The sequence below is a fragment of the Galeopterus variegatus genome, unplaced genomic scaffold (genome assembly GCF_000696425.1).
Source record: "Galeopterus variegatus unplaced genomic scaffold, G_variegatus-3.0.2 Scaffold1177, whole genome shotgun sequence".
Classification (NCBI taxonomy): domain Eukaryota; kingdom Metazoa; phylum Chordata; class Mammalia; order Dermoptera; family Cynocephalidae; genus Galeopterus; species Galeopterus variegatus.
The window spans coordinates 106,293-108,458 of NW_007727288.1; the positions used below are offsets into that span (position 1 = coordinate 106,293).

The 2,166-nt window shown below is 34.5% G+C and overlaps 1 protein-coding gene across 1 annotated transcript in view; it reads right to left on the bottom strand.

Moving 5' to 3' along the window:
• Positions 1-638: 638 nt before the first annotated feature.
• LRRTM3 (leucine rich repeat transmembrane neuronal 3) overlaps positions 639-2,166 on the bottom strand; it is a 173,409-nt gene continuing 171,881 nt past the window's right edge. Inside the window, exon 3 of the mRNA XM_008575369.1 lies at positions 639-1,628. Within this exon, the coding sequence (XP_008573591.1) occupies positions 1,419-1,628 (210 nt within the window). The 3' untranslated portion in view covers positions 639-1,418. The remainder of the gene's footprint in view (positions 1,629-2,166) is intronic.

Here is a 2,166-nt window from a genome sequence, read left to right on the forward strand (position 1 = left end):
CTGGAAAGTTGGGTTTTCTTAATTTGATTTGAATTTGCTTTATAATACAATTGCATAATCAGTATATGATCTGGGTTGTGTCAAATTATTCTGAGTTATTTGTCAGATAATATGGAGGTGATTCCCATTATAGAAGGCAATATAAACAATTTAGAACATATTAAGGATGTTTACAGTCTACTTGAGTGACAAAACTCACCATGGCTCATATCTATATTGAATGGGCTGTCAATGTTTAAAGTTCTTCCTCAGGAGAGAATTGATGTAGTACACAATGCAAAAAATTTCATGTATTTTCTTTGAAATATTCCCAAAATATAGTCTCATAGTTCTAAATGAAAAATTGTCTTAAGAACCAGGCATACTTTGCACTGACTGATGGTTATTTTTAGGTAAACCACTTTGGGTTAATTAGGAGAAAAATTGCTACTGCACAGTTATTATGCTCTGTCCTCCCACCTTGGCCTTAAAATAATGAGATGTAACAAAAGTTTTTCTTTGTCACTGGTAGCTGCACTTTTTAAGTGTATCAAAGTCTGTTGCTGTGGTTACGGCCTTTGTTTCCAGTGATGTTTTGTCCAGAATTCCCCCCACCCTTAACAATGGTTTCTAAAAAGAATGAAATAATGAGTCATTCATTCGGAATTATGTTGTTAAAATATCCCTCTTTATCATTACATTTCACTGCTTAGAAACTAGGCTGTAATTCAAGGCAACAGTTAAGTCTGAGAACTGTTAAAATTTTTTTTTTCCATTTATAAGAAAAACCTGTCTATGCAATTGAAGAATCTCATACAAGTCTGAACAATTAAATCCTTTTTGGTTAATGTATTATTTCTGGAACAAGTAGATAAAATTCTACGCAGTAAGCATAATAAAAATCGTGCACGTTTCGCACAGCACAGAATTTTAGAGTCAAGGTTTCTGGGCACAAAAGCAGTAACAAAACAGTCCCTACAAAACTGAGTAACTCTGAATAACACAAGAAATAATTTTTGTTAATTTAAAATTTTAGAAACTGAAATGTGTAAAGTTTGTAAAGTAAAATGTAATTAAATTATGGTACTGTACATACCAGTTGTTTTTATAATTGAAACTTTACAATATGAAAAATACATTAGCTCTGTACAGTTTTTACAGGTAGGTAGGATGAGTTTTGAAAAAAAGATTTTTTTTTCAGGGTCATATTCTGTTTAAGTCAAAAAAATACTGCACAACTTAGCTAATTACAAAGTGTAGACTTGAAACAATTCATGTCCTCTTTATTTCATGAATCAATCTTGGATTTTTGTTTATTTGAATAGGGGATTGTTTTGTTTTGTTTTGTTTTTTTTAGAGTCCACAAAGAACAAATCTTCCTCATTTTGTCCTTGAGGTTACAAAGTTTGGTAGCAACCCTTGGCTACCAGTTAGCTCAGTTAAGCCAGCTGCTGTTTATGGTCACTGATTCGGCCAGCTGTTGTGATTGTGCTCAGGTCCAGCTCAGTCTCTAGGTGTGTTTCCATCGTATCTTCCTGTGCATTCGTTTCAAAAGACTTATGAGAGAGAAGTTCATGATGCACCCCACAGTAACTTATTGTGGGCTGGTCGTATGCCAGAAAGGTTGACACGTTCATTGATAAAGGTATCTGGGAAAAAAGGACACGAGAAAAGTCAGTTATAAAAAGAAAACTTTTTTGGAGACTGTGAAGTGCTGTCTTGACTAACCTCTAAGGTTGCATCTGTGGCTCAGATGTCTTCACAATATCCACTAATTTCTCTCATTCTCATATAATGAGCTCAGTGCAACAGTTCTAAAGCCTGGGATGAAGGTGCTCAGTTCTTAAGTAGAAGCTTCAGATGAATAGTAGCGTAAGTTTTTCTGACATTGATAAAAGTTTTATTGGAAAAGTCAGAAAATTGCTTTCCCTAATTGGGGTAAGATTGTGCTTTTAAAACTAAGAAAACTATTATTTGGTTACATATGGTATTAGGATACAATGGAATAGTGGTTCTCAAACTTTAGCATGCATAAAATTGCCTTCCCCTTCTTCCACTTTCTGCCCCTCTGCCCTCCCTCCCCCAAGTTTCTTGTTCAATAGGTCTGGAGTAAGGACTGGAATTTGCATTTCTTTTTTTTTTTTCCTTTTTGTCTTTTTTCGTGTCCGGCAATGGATCGCAACCCTC